Genomic DNA, 19836 nt, shown 5'->3' with positions numbered 1-19836 from the left:
AGGAGTCAAACTCTCTAACCACTAGGCCACAACTTCCCCAATTCCCGACTCTTTCTCTTCTTGTCCATTTCACTTGAGATACAGACTAGCTGGAGACTAACTGAATATACTTGTATAATAATATAAACATCGAAGCCTGACTCCAGGTGGGCCTCTCAGTTGATGTTAAAGAATGTTCTTAAGGTGTGAAGTATAAATAATAAATGACAGTCACCTTTGACCTGGATGTATTTTGTCAGATACAAAAATAATAATAATCACTTGGATATTAAGTACAATTTGACAAAAAAAAAGGAACAACTTTTCTTTATCTTTATTTGGTGGCCTCTGCACCATCGTCCTCATGGGATATTAAATTTTCCAATGATCCCACATCTCTGCAGATGCAGTGATGTTGTTTGCATTCTTTTAGAAGTGAAGTATGCATATTTGGACACAGGATTTGACTCTCAAACAGAACTCTCACTGGCCTCGGAGCAGGAAAATATCTGACACTCTTGGTAACCAATGCCATGTGTGGCACACACAGTCACGCATAAAACAGTGATCCAGTTTTTATTACACATTCTGCGGAATTATTCTAATGCTGGAAAGTTTTGAACATTTTCACACAAAATTGTCAGTTTATAGATATATTATTGTTGAACAGAGATGATATTTATAGATTATTAGAAAGATAGACAGACAGACAGATAAATCTACAGACAGACCGATAGAACTACAGATAGATAGATAGACAGACAGACTGACCTGCAGACAGACATTTCTACAGACACAGACATTCCTACAGACAGACAAATAGACAGCTACAGATAAATCTAGTCAGATAGACAGATCTACAAACACACAGACATACAGATCTGCAGGCACACAGACATTTCTACAGATGACCGATATTTCTAAAGACAGACAGATCTACAGACAGACAGAACCGTAAATATAGATAGAACTACAGACAGATCTACACACAAACAGACAGACTTTCTACAGACAGACAAACAGACAGACACAGATATTAGTCAGACAGACAGATCCACAGACAGGTAAATACAGATAGAACTACAGACAGACAGAAAGATAGACAGACAGATCTGCAGTCACACAGACAGATAGACATTTCTACAGACAGTCAGATCTACAGACAGACAGATAGATCTAGTCAGACAGACCTACAGACAGACAGATCTACAGACACAGACATTTCTACAGAGATACAGATCTACAGACAGACGGCACTACAGACAGACAGATAGATCTAGTCAGACAGACCTACAGACAGACAGATCTACAGACACAGACATTTCTACAGAGATACAGATCTACAGACAGACGGCACTACAGACAGACTGGTGTGTATATATATATATATATAACTACAGACAGACAGATCTACAGACAGATAGACATTTCTACAGAAAGACAAATAGATAGATCTAGTCAGACAGACAGATCTACAGACAGACCGATAGACAGGTAAATATAGATAAAACTACAGACAGACAGACATGTAGATAGGTCTACAGACAGGCAAATTGATAGACAGACATACGCAGACAGACAGACAGATAGATCTACAGACAGACAGATATGTAGAAACACAGACAGACTGATAGAACTACAGAAAGACAGACAGAGAGACAGACAGATGGATAGATAGACAGATGGTCTTAATCCTGATGAGTAGCTGCTTGAAGAATCCATCACACAAACTTGATCATTTTCTTTTCTTAATTGGAATGGAAACCTGAGGCTAAACTGTAAACCTGCCAGATCTAAATGTTTGGTCAGTAACAGTCAGTGATGATTAAGGCTGTTATGCACAACTAAGGACTGATCAATGGGTGTGTTCTGAGGTCCATGTCTTCCTCTCTCGCTCCTCCTGCGTTCCCCTGGGCCAGTGAAATTTCAGCTCCCCCTCCTTTAAATTGCCTTCCCTCTTCTCCTTTTCTCTCACTCACACACAAACACTATAAGGTCTCAAGACCCTTTGCTGTGGTTCTGATATCTGCATAAGACACACTCATCTTCTGAAGGATGGCCAGGACTCATACCCTCCTACTCACACTGCTGCCCACCATCCTCATTCTAATTGGTGAGTACCTATTACCTATCATTACTTTAGTGATAGATTTTTTTCCCAATTAAATATTTTAAATATTTGCTTTACATAAAAACAGTCGTTGTTCATGACAACTCATTTAGATGGGTAAAAAAGTTTTATGAAATTTATGCTGCAAATATTAAAATAGAAAGTAAATTTTTTTGTAGCATCCTATTTACCACTGTAAAACAGTATTGTGTGATTTAAGACGCCATGGTACTAAATGATTGCAACACTCATATACCATAGTGTTTACATGGTATTTCTAAAGATGCATGTCCAAAATGCTCAATAGTACTAAAAAACAAGGTACAACTATGGTACTTAAAATTGTATATATTTTCCCCCTTTGGTCAATATATTGAAAACTTTCATTTATTTCTTGATGTTCTTTAACTATAAGAAACACATATGTGAAACACATTTCACATACAGTATATGATATGAGCTATATTTCAAATCATTAGAATTTTTCAAAGACCAGACAAAAAAAAAAAAAAAAAAAAAAAAAAAACTGTAAAAAGGAAACTTTCTCTCCCTTTAGTTCTGGCCAGGGTTGAAAGTGCAGCCGTTAGAGATGGAAAAGACAGTGAAGCTCAAAGTGAGTATAACACACACTCACTAACACAATCCAAATTAAAAAAGCAGTCCCTCCTCTAACTACATTGTTTTAGCAGGAGCACCTAAACAAGTTTTCATGCCAGCTTCTGATGCCTCAAACTTCTTCAAACGCCGCGGTCGCAGATCCCCGAGATCTTATGAAGAGTACTATGGTGAGTGCAGTAAAACAGCCCTAATGTTTTCCATCTCAGCTCTGCTTTTCTCATAATCATTATAGGTTTAATCAAAAGAGACAATTACACTCCTAATATGTAGTTTACCAATTAAGGATCTTAAAATCAAATTTAAGAAATCTCCTATTAAAATTATATTCACATTTAATTTATGCTAATGCCCACCGCAATAGGATACAGATGTGAAGAAATGAGTGAACAGACTTCTTTAACTTCATTCTCTCAGATATAAGAAGTGTTAACTGAGCAAATTAACTAGGAGGAACACTAGGAGTTAACACTTTATAATAAGGTTCTTTAGTTAACTACTTAAGTTAAACGAAGAATAAAGAATACTTCTAATGCATTTATTAATCTTAACTAGTTAATTTCAGCATTTACCAATCCATTATTAAAATTACAAGTTGCTGTACCCAAATTGCACTGTAAACTAACATGAACGACTGTATCTTTATTAACTAACATTAACAAAGATTAATAAATATTGTAATTGTTCATTTGTGTTAGTTAATACTTTAATCTTACCAAATGACACATGATTGTAAAAAGTGTTACCAATAAAACAAAGACTTGAGTACATTTTACAAAAAAAAAATAAAAATACTATCAGTCTTTCTACTATTTCTACAAAATGTTTAATTTAATGTGTCACTAGCCTTTTCTATGTGAAATTGCAATAAAAGATAATCAGTTTAACATAAAACATCATAGATAAAACTAACCAGAACTTTAAAAGCAATATTTATTACAAAAATCAACAATTGACAGTCTTTATAGCCCCCTACATCCAGGCCTACTTACTGTAATTAAATATGCAGATAAAAGAGTCAATCGGAATTTGATATGGAACACAATATGCTAATTTGACCAGACCTCAAAAAAGAAAAAGAAAAAACTATAATAATAAAAGATAGATGTACAACATCTAACATGTACAACCTATTATATTTCTCAAGCCCACATAATTATAATTTTTTTTAAAAAAAAATTTTATTGAAGAAAATACATTCATTTATGGAAACTTACAAAAAGGCTCAAAATTAAAAAAAAAAATTCAGATTATTATTTTTTTTTTCTGGATAATCAGAGTTTATTTTTCAAAAAAAAAAAAAAAAATTCATTGAAAAATAAAAAAACTTACAAAGAGGTAATTGCAACCTTTACTCAAAATTCTTAATTAATAATTGTAAATTAATATCTTGAATTTTGTGGGAAAAAAAATTGTCAGAATTGTGGGATTGTGAAATCACAATTACCTTTCAGTCACAGAATTTCAAGTAAAAAAATCCATAGAAAATATGTTTGACTATTATCTTTGACGGTGGGAGATTCAAGAGTCAAAAACACTGGGCTAGAAGGTCCAACAGGACAATATGGAGCAGTGTTCTCTCTCTCCCACAGACACACACATACATGTGGACACTCGTCCAAACGGCATCAGGCTGTCTTTTACCCGGTCAGTCTATGACTGCAGCAGTGAAGGCATGGAAAAGTTTTACTTTAGTGTATTTTAGGGCTTGAAAGAGGAATGTGCAGACATGAGCTGAACTAACCTCCCTCATTGTGGAGAAAGAGAGAGAGCGCGAAACAGATTGTTTTTGGCCCTCATTTTGCTAATATCTGTGCGCTGCTGTCAGCTGGGAGTAGGCGTCACCCTTTAACCTGTTTATGTTGGACATGAGAGCAACCTGAAAACATGCAAGACTGCAACGATTGTAGTTGCTTAACTGCTCTTGTATGATGTTTCACGAAACCTCAAAGCAATTTTACCTGATGTGTGTCCATTTTTAGATGATCAGCATTGGCTCGTTATTTCTAAACTACTGAAAGCTTTGTCAATTAATGCTTTTTAAACAAGAATGTAGCAAACATGTGAAAGTGCTATTGAAAACCCATATTGGTCAAATATTTCCATTTCAAATACATTTCAAACTATTCTTAGGAGAGGCATATTGGAATGATTCCTGAAGGATCATGTGGCACGCTATAAATCCTATTTTAAAATAGAAATCGTCTAATTTAAATGATATTTCACATTATTTCAGTATTTTTTATCAAATAAAAAAGCTTTGGGGAGGATAAGAGAAAACATGAAAATATATTTTAAAATGGCATCTCATTTACATGTTAGTATTGTATACTAAAATCAATGCTATTTTTTCACTAACTTTTAGCGGAGCAGAGGGTGAAGATGGCTACAAACCAACGAATGAGAGAGCTCTTAGAGGAACAAAACAACAAACACGAGAACTATTTAGAGGAGGAGCGCGATGGTGAGACTGATCTCCCGGTCTGATTCTCTTGGCTTCCAGATCAAACCCTCTACAGGATTGAGTTCCCAGACTAATAAGAGGCTGATGACAGCAGCTGCTCTGCACCTCTCAGACACCCTGTTTCTATCCAGTACATTAGATAAGTGACATTAGTTTGGTGTTTTGAAAGCACAGTTGATTCAATTTAACAAAAAAATTGTATTGTTCCGAACACACTGATGAGGAAGATCAGTTTATGAATGATTCCTTACCATGGCAACCATAGTTCATAGTTCTAGCTAAAGTTCCATAGTTATGATAATTTCTACATAAATAACATAATAGATTTAAATTCCTTTTTGATGATAATCATAGCTAATACCATGCTACCACAGTAAATTGGTGGAAACTATTACTAAATTTATTTTATGCTATAGATTACTTAAAAAAAATAATTTGCTAAATATTTACTCACCCTCAGGCCATCCAAGAGGTAGATGAGTTTGTTTCTTAATCAGAACAAATTTGGTGAAATTTAGCATCACTTGCTCACCAATGGGTGCCGTCAAAGTAACTGCCAAAACAGGTGTTTAAAACATCACAATTCACAAGTACCGTATTTTTCGGACTATAAGTCACACCTGAGGATAAGTTGCATCAGTCCAAAAATACGTCATGATGAGGAAAAAAAACATCTAAGTCGCACTGGACTATAAGTCGCATTTATTTAGAACCAAGAACCAAGAGAAAACATTACCGTCTACAGCCACGAGAGGGCGCTCTATGTCTTTAGTGTAGGCTACAGGAGCACTGAGCAGCATAGAGCGCCCTCTCGCGACTGTAGACGGTAATGTTTTCTATTGGTTCATTTCTCTTGGTTCATGCCAAATTAATTTTGGTAAATAAATCGCACCTGACTATAAGTCGCAGGTCCAGCCAAACTATGAAAAAAATTGTGACTTATAGCCCGGAAAATAAGGTAATCCACATCACTACATCAATTAATGTCTTCTGAAAAAAAAAGCTGTTGTGTCAAATAATCAAGGTGATTTAACTTTAAATTGTCACTTCTGTGCGTATTTCTCAAGATTAAATTTTCGGTGAAGAAAGCAATATCATGAATAGAAGATTTGTATTTTAGCCGGACGCGATGGTTTGAAGTAAAAAAGAAACCCGAGTTATGTGTATTGCTTGTGGATTATTGTGATGTTTTAATCAGCTGTTTGGATTCTGACGGCACCCATTCAATGATCCACTGGTGAGCAAGTGATGTACTGTAATGCTAAAGTTTTCCAAATCTGTTCTGATGAAGAAAAACTCATCTACATCTTGGATGGCCTTAGGGTGAGTACATTATCAGCAATTTGTTATTTTTGTGAGTACTGTTCCTTTAAAAAAAATGTGTTACCTTTTGTCATTTAAGATATAAAAGTCTTTGAGGAATTGATCCAGTTCTAGCCATTGTCTGTCTTTGCATCAACAGAACAGTACGAGAGGACCAGAGAGAAGAACGAGCAGTGGAGACAATTCCACTATGATGGGCAATACCCACGATACCCTCAACGCCACCGCTACTACGTCTGAACACATACAAGCACGTGCAGTGCCTTGGAAAGCAGATAACTATTGTTTGAGGAATACTTTCACTACATAATGTAATTATTCTATTATTCATAAGCACTTACAGATTAAATCCTCTTAACACATCTATAATAAAAGGGTTTGCTTTGAAATGTGACAATTTAATCGAATTGCTTATCTTTACTTTATTATTGTATTCTTTATCAAAACATTCATGATCAGTTTGTGATTTTAAGCTTTTTTTCCAAGAGCAACTCCTTATTTCCTTCTTCAGTAATTACATCCAGCTGTCATCTGACCTCCCTTTTTAATAACTTTTGGTCTTTAATGAAGTGTGAATAAAGCTCTTCTCATTTTCCACATTAGTGAGAATTTGATATAAAATGTACCAACCAGAATTAATATATATATATATATATATATAAACTATTAAAAAAAATAAAAATAAAGGAAGACCTGACTTTTGCCCCATCTTTTAAACTAAAAAAATATATACATATACATATACATATACATATATATATATATATATATATATATACTGCTCTGATCAAATCAATGAGAACGTTCATATAAAGTCTGTAAAACACGGCAAATTCACTCAGTATGGTTTAATTCAGATGTGCCACTTCACACGGTGGATATAAAAGTTTAAAATTAAAATAACAGTACATAAGAATATTTACATTTAAAAAGACTTGATAGCTTAACTTAAAACAACATTTATAGGCCGCATACAAGCACTAAGTTACTAAAATGACATTTAACATTGACCAAATATAACGCTGAAGTCCCTTTCTGATTCTGAAGACATGATCCAAGGGTCCTCTTCCGTGTCAGACTGGGCTCAGGCCACACACGGGACGGCTGACTCTACTTTAAACTGTTGAGGAACTTGGACTGTTCCTCTCCGCGGGGCAACAGTAGTTCCCCTCCTATTTTGGGTCCCTTTTTCTCCTGGGAAAATGAGAGACAGGTCAAAACTTGCGTGACATTGAGTTACCAAACACATGCTGACATAATCAGATTCCCAACACGCCATTGAAAGACATAAGCCAAATTGTAATAAACACATTACAAATACAGTAATCCAGCATCAGAATCAAGGGGTTGAAATAAGAAAAACAGTAAAAAATGTAAACTGTACCTTTAACATGCCATCTCTTTCCCACTTAAAAAGGCCACAATGGCTGAAATGGAAAGTAAAATTTATATTACAATATACAGTAAATATTAAACTGACAGTCAAGTATTAATGTTATATAATGTAACATATTTAAGGCAATAGAGGTGCTGCTGTGTCCCGTCACCTGCAGGCTCCATGTGGCATCCGTGCCAGGCAGATCTTTCTCTGGCCGCAGGGGCATTTGAAGAAGCGTTTGACAGCGTCGTGCCATTGGTAGTTGTGTTTCTCTTCCACACAGCGGTCCGCTGGTTTAAAGTGGGTGTATTTACACTGCGGGCAAGAAGGGCTCATGAACTAAACCACATAAACAGGCCGTGATTTCCAGGTGGAAAAAGTCCAAAACCACATAATTGTATAATTAGCATCTTAGAGAGGTTTATTTGCCCTTTTGTTCCTCTTAAACAACATTTATTGAGGTTTTACGTCACAAATTATGTTCAAAAATTGTTTTGTTATTACGACTTGCTGTAAATAAATACTGATTAGCTACTAATGATGCAGAAGAAATCGCTCTGTTTTTGTAAGGATCTGAATGAGACACTTATTTACTCAAAAGGGATTTTCACTTGAACTCTAAAAACGCGTCCAGTGCTGTTTCTGACTGAAAAATTGAATCATGTAATTAATGGATTACTCCACATGAAGGATAGATACCGAGTCTCTTTAGTTGCAAATTTGTTGCCTTACGGTTCTACAGGTTACGGCTCGACACTTCATCTCCCGGATGCTCCTCATCTTCTCCTCCATCTTCTCTTTTTGCACCAGCGGCTCAAAATACTCCTGCATGGCCCGTTCCTCAATCTAGACAGAAGACATTTTGTCAAACATGCAAGCAAACTCCACCTGGGCATCATTTCATATCGCATACTACAAAAGAAACACTTCAGAATCCAAAGCAAATAAAGCCATCTGGCAAGATTACGGCGATCGCTTTTCAAATCAAATGCAAGCTCCGCCCACCCACTGTGACATCACCATACATCAAAGCACCGACATTTATATCAAAACACAAATGCACTGATGTTCAGCCAAAATTCACACCTCTCCCATCATCCATGAGTTTGAGGACTTGGCGTTGAGGATACGCTGAAACTCCTCCGATTGGATATACTCTTGCTGTTCTCGCCTCTTTTTCTGAGCTGGCTCCTCCTCCTCACCGACTGAATTTTCATCTGATACTGCAGATTAATTTTTAGAAGAATAAGTGCAACTGAGGAAAAAACAAGCAGGTAAAGAGACAATAATAAAACTGATGAGAATGTCTGTACCTGGAGGTGTGGAGAGACTACGCGCCACTCGCTCTGTGATGTCATCACCGTTGGTTCGCTTGCGCTTTACAGCATTCGGGTCATCTTTAACGATGACTGAGCCTTTAGCTTGGAGCTTCCTCACTGCTGCCAACTAAGCAAAAATAAACAGTAGCTATTATAAACCGATTTACTGTTTGTGCTGGAATCCTTCCTGAAAGCATCAATTAGATTGAGGGTTCTCAAACTAGTGACCGGAGTATAGATATAAAGTCTAAAAATATATCAACTAACATATTGAATTTTACAGAATTACTGCTTTACTGAGGCTGGAAATCAGGAGTTTAGTCAGAGTTATTTGAATCTATTGACAGCTGTTGCTTTTAATAGAAAATGAAGAGACACTTTAGAGCATAGTTGATTCTTATTGCAATATTTGGCACAAAATAAATTATTTATTATTTACATTTAATAATAAAAATAACATTTAATAATAAAAATGTTAAAATATAAATTCATATCTAAATTAATATATATATATATATATATATATATATATATATATATATATATATATATATATATATATATATATTTGTTATCTTAAATTATATCCATAATTATTTTAAAATAACAAATGTCTTTAATTTGTAAAATAATGAACAATTGTTTGAAGGTTTGTTAATTTAATAAATTAAGGTTTTTCATGTATTAATTTTGTAAAAATTAATTTAAAAAATACTTTTTATTAGTAACACTTAATTTAAATCAAATTCTAGTGTGTGTGTATATATATATATATATATATATATATATATATATATATATATATATATATATATATATATATATATATATATATATATATATATATATATATATATATATATATAAATTAAAAAAGTACACTACAACAAAATGTTCTGAAACTGGAAATATTCTTTAAGAAATGATGGAGCACTTTCCCGAAAGAATACCTTTGCGGCAGAGAGGCTCTTTGATGAAGGTGGAGATGTATCAAGGAGGATGTCTTCTCCTTCTGAAAAGCCACGGCCTAGAGTGGGCACAGGAGGGCCTGAGAGACAAGACGTGAGGCCAGGTGACCCTTTCGGAACCTGCGAGGCTGCTTTCGGGGAGAGCAAGGGACCCCTGCTTACATTTGGCCGGGATGGAGCACTACTCTGGAGCACCCTGGGTAGAGAAGACTTAATATTTTAGTACATACAGTATTGTTCAAAATAATAGCAGTACAATGTGACTAACCAGAATAATCAAGGTTTTTAGTATATTTTTTATTGCTACGTGGCAAACAAGTTACCAGTAGGTTCAGTAGATTGTCAGAAAACAAACAAGACCCAGCATTCATTATATGCACGCTCTTAAGGCTGTGCAATTGGGCAATTAGTTGAAAGGGGTGTGTTCAAAAAAATAGCAGTGTCTACCTTTGACTGTACAAACTCAAAACTATTTTGTACAAACATTTTTTTTTTCTGGGATTTAGCAATCCTGTGAATCACTAAACTAATATTTAGTTGTATGACCACAGTTTTTTAAAACTGCTTGACATCTGTGTGGCATGGAGTCAACCAACTTGTGGCACCTCTCAGCTGTTATTCCACTCCATGATTCTTTAACAACATTCCACAATTCATTCACATTTCTTGGTTTTGCTTCAGAAACAGCATTTTTGATATCACCCCACAAGTTCTCAATTGGATTGAGGTCTGGAGATTGGGCTGGCCACTCCATAACATTAATTTTGTTGGTTTGGAACCAAGACTTTGCCCGTTTACTAGTGTGTTTTGGGTCATTGTCTTGTTGAAACAACCATTTCAAGGGCATGTCCTCTTCAGCATAGGGCAACATGACCTCTTCAAGTATTTTAACATATGCAAACTGATCCATGATCCCTGGTATGCGATAAATAGGCCCAACACCATAGTAGGAGAAACATGCCCATATCATGATGCTTGCACCTCCATGCTTCACTGTCTTCACTGTGTACTGTGGCTTGAATTCAGAGTTTGGGGGTCGTCTCACAAACTGCCTGTGGCCCTTGGACCCAAAAAGAACAATTTTACTCTCATCAGTCCACAAAATGTTCCTCCATTTCTCTTTAGGCCAGTTGATGTGTTCTTTGGCAAATTGTAACTTCTTCTGCACATGCCTTTTTTTTAACAGAGGGACTTTGCGGGGGATTCTTGAAAATAGATTAGCTTCACACAGACGTCTTCTAACTGTCACAGTACTTACAGGTAACTCCAGACTGTCTTTGATCATCCTGGAGGTGATCATTGGCTGAGCCTTTGCCATTCTGGTTATTCTTCTATCCATTTTGATGGTTGTCTTCCGTTTTCTTCCACGTCTCTCTGGTTTTGCTCTCCATTTTAAGGCATTGGAGATCATTTTAGCTGAACAGCCTATCATTTTTTGCACCTCTTTATAGGTTTTCCCCTCTCTAATCAACTTTTTAATCAAAGTACGCTGTTCTTCTGAACAATGTCTTGAACGACCCATTTTCCTCAGCTTTCAAATGCATGTTCAACAAGTGTTGGCTTCATCCTTAAATAGGGGCCACCTGATTCACACCTGTTTCTTCACAAAATTGATGACCTCAGTGATTGAATGCCACACTGCTATTTTTTTGAACACACCCCTTTCAACTAATTCAACTAATTGCCCAATTGCACAGCCTTAAGAGCGTGCATATCATGAATGCTGGGTCTCATTTGTTTTCTGAGAATCTACTGAACCTACTGGTAACTTGTTTGCCACGTAGCAATAAAAAAATATACGAAAAACCTTGATTATTCTGGTTAGTCACATTGTACTGCTATTATTTTGAACAATACTGTATACTATATGGACAGGTTAAAGGTCTTTATCATAAGCACAAAGGATTTGCAGTTTACAGAAGTTAGAGACTACAAATCAACCCAAAGACTCAATACTGAAACACTAAACAATGAATAAGCTTCCAACTGCATCGCAAAACAAATGAGTAGTCAAAGCACCATTAACAAGAACAAACACCTTCTCACCTCTTCTGAATCTCTTCCGCCCTCTTCTTTCGAGCCAATATTCTCTGCTGAAGCTCTTCTTTCTGCTGCTTTAGAAGATCGGACGCAGATATAGACTGAACTGAAGATCCTGCAACAGCTAGATTAAAAAAAAGGCAAGTCGGAGATTCAATTAACAGGGTTATTAGTATGCACTGAGGCTGTGCACATTGTGTTCAATTTCTCAGAAAACATGACTTCATGTTTCATTTGCATCGCAAGTAAATACTGATTTAGGGATGTTTAGATAAAAACAAAATGCACTTTTTGCAGTGCATGCAACATTTAATACTAATGTAGGACTTTCTGCTCCATTTAATAGCTTTATTTGTGTAACTTAAGGCCTTTGCAAAAGATTCACAGAAACTTTTCTTATATTTCTGTGACACAAATGTGCTTGCTTTTGGTTTATTTCTTTGAATGATAATTGTGGGGTGGCATTCGGCAGACATCTGGTGGCCCAAAACAGTACAGCAACACCAGAGAACATTCATATTTATTAGAACTGGTAGTGCTCAAATGACATGAAATGCATGAAAACCAACAGCGACGTCGAATCTGGTATGATGGTTTGAATATGCACAAGTGTAAATTAGACTTAAACGTTTTCTGACAGGTTTGAAACAACATCAGGGTGAGTTAATGGTGACAGAAGTTACATTTTTGGATGAATTATTCCTTTAAAATTACCTGTATTCTTGGCTTGTCCTAAATGCTTTTTAATATTAAGCGCTCCAGGTGTGGGCATAGATATCAGGCCTCTGAAGTCATCTGAACAGCCCGACACCTCACCTGAATCCAGAACTACGTGAAGGAAGACTTGATTAGAAAACACCAGCATAAAATTAGCATGTGAAAAAAATACAAATGTAGTAAACAAGATGTTTACCAAGTTTCTTTGTTGGGATGGATGCCAAAACAGACTGTATAGTGGGTTGTTTCTTTGGCTGTGGAGCAGACCTGTCAAAATAAAAAGATTCATGCAATAATTTTAGGGTGTGGGTGGATTTAAAGGGAGGTGACGGTCATAAAAAGAGGCAGTGAACTCACATTGAGGGCGCACAGGCGAGTGAGGACATGCCCCCGTAGTGGAAGTCAGATTTGCACAGGCGCTCCTTCAAACTGCCCCGCCCCCTTCCTTTGCCAGGGGCGGAGCCTGTGAAGCTGGACTGAAGCTCTGCCCTTTTCGAGCTAATTTTCTTGTACTGGGCTTTAACGTGGTACTGGCAGTACTGGCATTCATACTGTTAAAGCAAACAGGAGCAATGAATTGGCCAACTGTGAATAGCTGCAGTGAAGCATGAGGTTTAGACATGGGAACTCACTAAGTTGACTAGCTGAGTGCAAGAGTCTCCATTCTTCTTTTTAGCCTTGCAAGTGCCAAAGTCCATTGCTTCTCCCACTATAAGGACCTTCTGTGGGTGATCCACTGTCAGGCAGACCTGGAGAAAACAACAAATAACAATTACGGTCATTAAAATGAACATGAAATGTTGAAAACCCATTTCACTTCCATAAAATATTTATAAATAAAAAGTTATGCAAAATATTATTTTAGTATTTATACTGTTACTTTATTATTATTTATGTATTATAGTATTTAATAAGATTTAGAATTTTAATTTAAACTTTAGTATTTTTTGTATACTAAAGTCAGTTTTTTTATTTACAAAAACTTTCATTTTAATTATTTCTTTTAAGTATTAGTAATTTTTCAGATGTCAACTTCAATTTATTTTGAAAAAAATAGGATATAAATATTTATATTTTACTTAAGCTTTATTTGAATAAATAAATAAATTAATAATAATAATAATAATAATAATAATAATAATAATAATTCACAATAACACCAGTATGCCAGGGCTTTGTTTATCACTCTTGGTTTGTATTACAGTAATAATAATTATTTAGATTATGAATCAAGGTCTCTATATGACAGTTTATTATAAATTCAAAGTCTAATAAGTCTTGATGACATTAGCTGAAATGGAAAGACCTTTTAAGAGACAAAAAAAATTAAATAAAACTGCTGTTGATTGTAAAAAATAACATTAAATTCCGTTTGCATTTTACTTTCATAAATGTGACAGCAAAACAATACTCAGCAGGTAATAATCAAGGATGGGACTTTTCATGCATCGGGATTTGATCGGTTGGAAATGGAATGCAAACGGAATTTTATGTTATTTTATAAAATTAACAGCAGTTTTATTTCAGTTGTTCTGTTATTTTTTTTTTGTCTCTTAAATGTCTTTCCATTTCAGCTAATGTGATCAAAACTTATTAGACTTTACTAGTGGTTACCGTAATATTATTTTGGTTTTGTTCAATTAAGGATGCAAAGAGTCAAAATGAATGATTAGTATTGTTCTAAAATATAAATTACTGAGAGGTTTCTACACAAACCTCACTGGAACCATCCTTGTTCTTCATTGGGTTGGGATTGAGGATGCCAATCACTGTCCCAGTGTCAGTTTTCCACAGATCCGTGTGAACAGACCCGAACAGGAAGAGAGACACATTCACTTCCAAATTATGAAGATCATTCAGCTTCCAGATGCTGAAGGTTTTCCCCTACAAAAACATATAATACATGCAAGTAATTAAATACAGATCATATAATCCATATACAGGATAAGAGATCTCGAGAATGATGATCACTTACATTGTTTTTGCTCTGTGGGGTGATTTTATTTATCAGCACTGCGAAAGTGACCCAGTCGCTGTTCTCTAAATTGTCCCTGGCCAGTCGATCGGGCAACTGAGAGAGCTTGATCAGTCTGCGGTTGGCCATTTTTTGCTCAATGTCTATGGAAGACAAGCGTGGTTTCCTACAGGGAAATATAACAGTGTTTTTCAATAATAAGAAAATCTCAAATACATATTTACACTACTGGTCAAAAGTCTGAAATAATTATGATTATTTAAATGTTTTTTTTAAGAAGCCTGTTACGCTCACCAAGCCTGCATTTATTTGGTGAAAAATAAAGTCAAAACAGTAATATTGTACAATTTAAAATCACAAATTTTTCTATTTTGATATATTTTGAAATCCAATTTATTCTGTGATGTCTAAGCTGAATTTTCTGCATCATTAATCTTCAAATGTCACGTGATCCTTCAGAAATCATTCTAATATGCTGCTCAATTATTAAACATAATTATTGGTGCTTCAGTAATAAGTATAGTACTTGTTATTAACATTTGTGGAAACTATAATACATTACATCATTTCAGAATAGAGATTTCTAAAGAACAAATGTTTTGAAACATTATAAATATCTTTACTGTCAATTTAATGCATCTTCGCAAAATAAAATTATTTCCAATTTTTTTTTTTATCTTACCGCAAACTTTACAATGAAAGCTTATTGCTTAAGAAACAAAAAAACAATTTTTTTTCAATATTGATAATAATGAGATATTTCTTCAACACCAAACCAGCAGTGGTGGACGAAGTACACAAGTCAAGTACTTGAGTAAAAGTACAGATACATATAATAAAATATTACTCCAGTAAGAGTAAATGTACTCCTTTTTCAATTTTACTCAAGTGGAAGTACAAAAGTACTCGATTTTTTGTGTACTTAAGTAAAAAAGTACTGAAAGATAGATGTTTGCAATTTTATATAGGCTACTTAATTTAATTTTATATTAGCACATATTCTTTTTATAATCCTACTGCTCAAAATACCCGGGGTTTTTTCCAAAATAACCACTATATGGAGTCAAGATATATTTTTGTTGTTGATATGGACTACGCTGATGAGAGTGATGTTAACTGTGAAGCTTACACTGTGATGTACCTGAGAGAAAACAGAGATGACCATCTGATTTTCACCAGTAAGAACAAAGTATTTTAAAGTTTGTTGTTTTACAGAACATCAAAGTTACAGTACAGACCAAAAGTTTGGACACACCTTCTCATTCAAAGAGGTTTCTTTATTTTCATGACTATGAAAATTGTAGAATCACACTGAAGGCATCAAGGACTATTTGAGCAAGAAGGAGAGTGATGGGGTGCTGCAGATGACCTGGCCTCCACAGTCACCGGACCTGAACCCAATCGAGATGGTTTAGGGGTGAGCTGGACCACAGACAGAAGGCAAAAGGGCCAACAAGTGCTAAGCATCTCTCGGGGAACTCCTTCAAGACTGTTGGAAGACCATTTCAGGTGACTACCTCTTGAAGCTCATCAAGAGAACGCCAAGAGTGTGCAAAGCAGGAATCAAAGCAAAAGGTGGCTACTTTGAAGAACCTACAATATGACAGATTTTCAGTTGTTTCACACTTTTTTGTTATGTATATAATTCCACATGTGTTAATTCATAGTTTTGATGCCTTCAGTGTGAATCTACAATTTTCATAGTCATGAAAATAAAGAAAACTCTTTGAATGAGAAGGTGTGTCCAAACTTTTGGTCTGTACTGTAACTCTATATATGACATGATAATAAGGCCTGAAGTTAGGAAGAACATTAAGGAAAATATAATTATATTTTCATAATGATTTTTTCTTTCTCAAACCTTGTCTGTGGTTTAAAAACACCCCTGGCCAAACAGGGTGCATCTCTTCCCAATTTGATAATTACTGTAGTTACCATGTTCTGAACATCACATCCTTTCTTTTCTAACCAGGTGTAATCTACACATACATACATACATACATATATATATATATATATATATATATATATATATATATATATATATATATATATATATATATATATATATATATATATATATATATATATATATAGGTGGTTGAATAAAAATATTTGGACATTATAAAAAATTAAAAATCTTAGCTAGACAGTCAGCATCAGCTAACCATATTTACTTATTTTCAGTACGGTTATGAATAAACATTTATGTCTGTCTACTCTTCTAGTTATTCCAAACAATATACATATGTATAACGTTACTGTTGATAAACAATATAAAAACAGACGTCACATAGGACATTTTAATAAAACTGTTTAACATTAGGGCAGCGGGGAATTTGAACGTGCATGAGTTATTGTATTTAATCTGTGTTATTTAAAGTTTTTTTTTTTTTTTTTACCTAAAATTGATGCGTCTGCACTCGAGCATTTCAGTGGGCTTAAACAGATCACTCTTTACAACGGATTTAGTTCCCAAACAACTGACAATTTTGACCTAAATATGATTTTCAGTTACAATAATTAATCCTAAATTTCGACATTAATAACTTACTTTTAGCAACATCAGACGCACGCGCGCGCTCACAAGATCTCCCGGTTCTTACTTCTGGAGACTCGCACTAAACGGTTCATTTGAATCAGTGAGTGGTCAATAAATACTGTCCACCACTGCAAACCAGCATATGAAGTGTAACTTAAATAATTTGTTTTCCATATAATAAAATCAATTATAGCATTATTAACAGTTTCAACGAGCCCAATTTACAGTACACTGACCTGAGTCTGAGACCTGAGAACTTCTCCACGGCAACCCCTGGACTGACCGATTGACGGGGCGTGGCCTGACACACAGTGGGAGGAGTCTTGAGAGGGGGCGGAGACTTCAACGTGCGGTTTACTTTCGCAGTGTCTCTTACTGGCTGAGATGGCAAGTCGATCATACTCTGGCCAGAAGAAGCCCGGCTTACTGAAGTGGCTTGTTTACAAAAAATTTAATTCATATGATTTTAATATATTGCAAACATTTCGATTTTTGAAAGCAAAAAGAGTCACTGTAACATTTACCTGCTTTGGTGTGGTGGGCCGTCCTCTGCTTGTTTTTCAGCTTTGCTGTGACATCTGATGAAGGAGAGCAATCGCTTTCCCGTCCTGTCGGTGGGGGACTTTTCAAACCCCCCTGAGGTACTGTTAAGGACTTAGTGCTTGTCTGTCTCTGGACGGAGGGTTTGTTTTCAGGCGGTGTGGTTTTCTGCGAGGCCTCCAGCTGCTGCTGTAGCTTTTGCATCTTCTGCTGCATTAATTTCAGCTCGGCTGAGAGACAAACACACTCATGATCAGCACACAATACGTGCATAACCTGCACATCTCTAATCATGCCTAGAATAACTACAGAGCTCTACCTTCCAGATCTTCCTTGGACTTATTCAAGTCACTGTCCCCTTCAGCTGAGCTGGAGTTCCCAGGCGCCACATCATCTTCACCTTCCTCCTCCGGCTCAATATAGGGATCACCATCATCATCATCGTCATCGAAAAGGTCGTCCAGATTGTCACTGCCCTCTCCAGCGGCCGGAGTCTCCTGTTCCTGTCCCTCACTCTCCGCAAATAAAGACAGCAACATGTCCAGATTCTCCTCCTCTAATGACAGACATATGAACACAGATTCATTTAATCGAATTACATACATTAAAAGCATAACATTATAATATGCTCATATTTATATACACACACACACATTCAGCAAACACTACATTTATATCAACAGTTTTGAAGGATCATGTATAATATACCATACAAATATATAGGCTTTATTTACTTTTGTCCTCTGTAGATGACATCATTATTTAGTGAATTTCTTTGAGACCCTACATGCCAGTTTTAGGTTGGATCATAAACACTCCCTCTCCTTAAAAATGACTGATACTGACAGAATGATTAAATTTTGCTCTCTTAAGGAAATATGATAAAGTTGTCAAACATCTCATAAAACTATACGACTTTTTGTTATGAAATAGTGCATAATTTTCATACATGTAGAGGACACCAGGACAAACGGCATGTCAATCAGGATGTATGTCAATATTCCTATGAAATATTCTAATGAAAATGTTGCAAAGTTATTACACTTTTTTTTCATCATGGTTTGCCCGAAGAACACATTTTTATTCAAATTAGATGCAATGTAACGTTATACTATTTATACACACACACACACACACACACACACACACACACACACACACACACATAAGAATGGTAAAACCAAAGTATGGACATTTTACGCACATATTCCATAAAGTACAAAAGTATATCAAATAACGGTGTTATATATTTTATAACACAGTTGAGAATAACTCGCTTAAAATCATGCACATATAAAATATATGATCAGATAAAGTACAGGAACATACTATATACAAATTCAGCAATGTATTAAACCTCTATATATTATTTCGTATTTAGTGCGGCAAAAGGAAATATATTTAGCTAGAAAACAGATTCAAGCGTCTTGGTCTAGCAGGAACTGCAGCGACTTACATTTCTCATTTAACTTGCAAATATGGTTTATTCAACGGCGTGAAAAACTAGCCTAGCATTTGTACTAACTTGCTGCTGATCTTACCTGTCATTTTGATTCGATAGCTTTTCTTTGCTTTGTTTTTCAATGAAAGCGATTTTTAATATTATTGTGCTGGACCAGACGCAGAAACTGCTCTTTCAATGTTGGCGCGAAAAGTGTTTAATAGTCAGGACCCCGCCGGAACTACGTCACTTTCCCGGTAGAACTTCGTGCCTGTCCACAACATAATAAAAAAATAAATAACAAAAAAAATAAATAACAATTATATTCTCTCTCTCTCTCTCTCTCTCTCTCTCTCTCTCTCTCTCTCTCTATATATATATATATATATATATATATATATATATATATATATAGTAAAAGTATC

At 35.3% G+C, this 19836-nt stretch overlaps 2 protein-coding genes across 3 annotated transcripts; one reads left to right on the top strand and one right to left on the bottom strand.

The window, feature by feature from the left end:
* Positions 1–1923: 1923 nt before the first annotated feature.
* Positions 1924–7088, top strand: LOC127977361 (unique cartilage matrix-associated protein). 2 transcript variants are annotated; one of them, XM_052582238.1, is made up of 5 exons: positions 1924–2092; positions 2646–2702; positions 2776–2874; positions 5070–5168; positions 6631–7088. In XM_052582238.1, exons 1-5 carry the CDS (start codon positions 2035–2037, stop codon positions 6729–6731), a joined length of 414 nt encoding a protein of 137 aa, XP_052438198.1. In that variant the 5' UTR covers positions 1924–2034; the 3' UTR covers positions 6732–7088. The 2 variants fall into 2 exon arrangements, with proteins under 2 accessions (XP_052438198.1, XP_052438206.1); XM_052582246.1 differs by having other exon boundaries at positions 1925–2092; positions 2779–2874.
* A 236-nt stretch (positions 7089–7324) lies between these two features.
* LOC127977333 (protein MCM10 homolog) lies at positions 7325–19670 on the bottom strand. The gene is made up of 18 exons (XM_052582201.1): positions 19512–19670; positions 18290–18526; positions 17955–18200; positions 17667–17865; positions 14889–15054; positions 14630–14797; positions 13546–13662; positions 13271–13464; positions 13110–13180; positions 12911–13024; positions 12203–12320; positions 10139–10352; positions 9183–9315; positions 8956–9092; positions 8602–8715; positions 8039–8184; positions 7876–7918; positions 7325–7685 (listed from the first exon to the last, which is right to left on the bottom strand). Exons 1-18 carry the CDS (start codon positions 19516–19518, stop codon positions 7602–7604), a joined length of 2508 nt encoding a protein of 835 aa, XP_052438161.1. The 5' UTR covers positions 19519–19670; the 3' UTR covers positions 7325–7601.
* Positions 19671–19836: the final 166 nt, after the last annotated feature.

This window comes from Carassius gibelio, chromosome A4 (genome assembly GCF_023724105.1).
Source record: "Carassius gibelio isolate Cgi1373 ecotype wild population from Czech Republic chromosome A4, carGib1.2-hapl.c, whole genome shotgun sequence".
NCBI classification, from domain to species: Eukaryota; Metazoa; Chordata; class Actinopteri; order Cypriniformes; family Cyprinidae; genus Carassius; species Carassius gibelio.
The sequence above is the reverse complement of the archived record's forward strand: the minus strand, read 5'-3'. Positions and strand labels throughout refer to the sequence as shown.